General features: G+C 30.2%; 1 protein-coding gene across 1 annotated transcript in view; it reads left to right on the top strand.

The window, feature by feature from the left end:
* The window catches only part of LOC102678326, an 11,916-nt gene that overhangs the window by 3,931 nt on the left and 6,369 nt on the right, over positions 1-1,616 (top strand). Inside the window, exon 3 of the mRNA XM_006607395.2 lies at positions 764-986. Coding sequence (XP_006607458.1) covers positions 764-986 — 223 coding nt within the window. The remainder of the gene's footprint in view (positions 1-763; positions 987-1,616) is intronic.

The following is a 1,616-nucleotide window of genomic DNA, read 5'->3' as shown; positions in this document are numbered from 1 at the left end:
TCCCTCCCTCCCTCCTCCTTTCCCTCCTTTCCTCCTCCTACTCATCCCTCACTCTTTCTCTAACTTTTTCTTTTTTTAACTTTCAAAAATCTATAAAAAAATATTTGTTATAACAAAAAATTTATTAAAAGCGATCATGATTCAAATAGATACAAAATTACGCAAACGTTATTTCAATATCTCACTTAAACAATATTTATTGGCTCAATAAAGAAATATTTCTTTTCTTATCTAACACGTTAAACATCATAAAGCCATGGAAATCTTTACTTTATTTCACTTTAATTTTATATTTTTTTACTGATCGTAGTATCATTTTAGCACATTACATATTTAACGTAAATTATCACATCGAAAAGATTTCTCATAATGATAGTAAATGCTACAACTACAAGATCTAACAGATCAATAAATCGATGTGATCACTGATATTATAAATTCACAATTCACAATATTGTCGTTTAACGTGTTAATCCACTGAGAAAATATTTCCACTTCAACTTTAAAAAGCAAAAAAAAACATTTCATGTATTAGAAACCAATTCTATAATTACCTCTCAAATAACTTAATCCATTAATCCATAAAGAGAAATACGAAATTGCATTGAAAAAATTAAATTGAACGAGAAATAAGAAATACAACCAAAATTCGAGCCATTCGAAATAGCTTAAAAAAACGAGGAAAATTCTTTAAAAAACTAAACAGCCAGTGGAGAAAGATTGGAGGGGACTGGTCGGCATTGATCATCCATAAACTTTTTAGGAATTACTATCAGATAGCAGCGATGAACGATCGGAATACTGGAATATATCGACTAGAAATGGCCGCAAATGCAGAGGCAGGCGAAGTCGAGCTTGTCCCGGATTTTTTAAAGCTTGTAGTGCCTTTTTGGCTTGTGCCTCTGTATTAGCAACCGCTAGTTTAATTTGGCTGTTCATCGACGTTCGTCAGCAACTCACTGCTCTACGGACCGAACTGGACCAAGGTATATTGCACTTTTAGGAAACGTTGATGGAAGAGACCCTTCTAAAAATGCATTTCACTTCAATCCTCGGACGGTTGACTGATAGAGAGCGACTGCGAGCTGCCGACTTTCATTTTTTTAACTCGTGCTAGTTTCTCCGTCAAAATAATATTTGAAAAAGAGAAAATAATTTTGAAATAGCGTAAAGGAAAAATAATTTTGAAAAAAATAATAAAATAAAACCGATGGAAGAGTCGACCGCCCGAGTATTACTTCGAAATTTAAATCTAATTTTAGATGCGTGTTAAGTATGGGATATTTTTAATAATATATATAGGATATTTATAATATACAGGGTGTCCCATTAATCATAGCTCGAAAAAGAATGATTTTATTTAAGAGAATGAATCGAAAATACATACTTGGAACATAACTTCTTTATTTGAAGTTTTGTTTTCAAGTTTAAAAATTTCTCGAGTATATGTGAATTTAATTAATTTATGAATAATTTTACATGTAAAAATAAATTGAAATAACATTTTTTGTTTGGTTTTTTCGTTTTCGTAGAAATCAAATTAATATAAAATTATTCGATTTAATTTAAATACTCGATATTTTGGAGAATTAGATATATGCGTATTTACATTTTCA

Source organism: Apis dorsata, unplaced genomic scaffold, assembly GCF_000469605.1.
Source record: "Apis dorsata unplaced genomic scaffold, Apis dorsata 1.3 scaffold_5, whole genome shotgun sequence".
Taxonomy (NCBI): domain Eukaryota; kingdom Metazoa; phylum Arthropoda; class Insecta; order Hymenoptera; family Apidae; genus Apis; species Apis dorsata.
The sequence above is the reverse complement of the archived record's forward strand: the minus strand, read 5'-3'. Positions and strand labels throughout refer to the sequence as shown.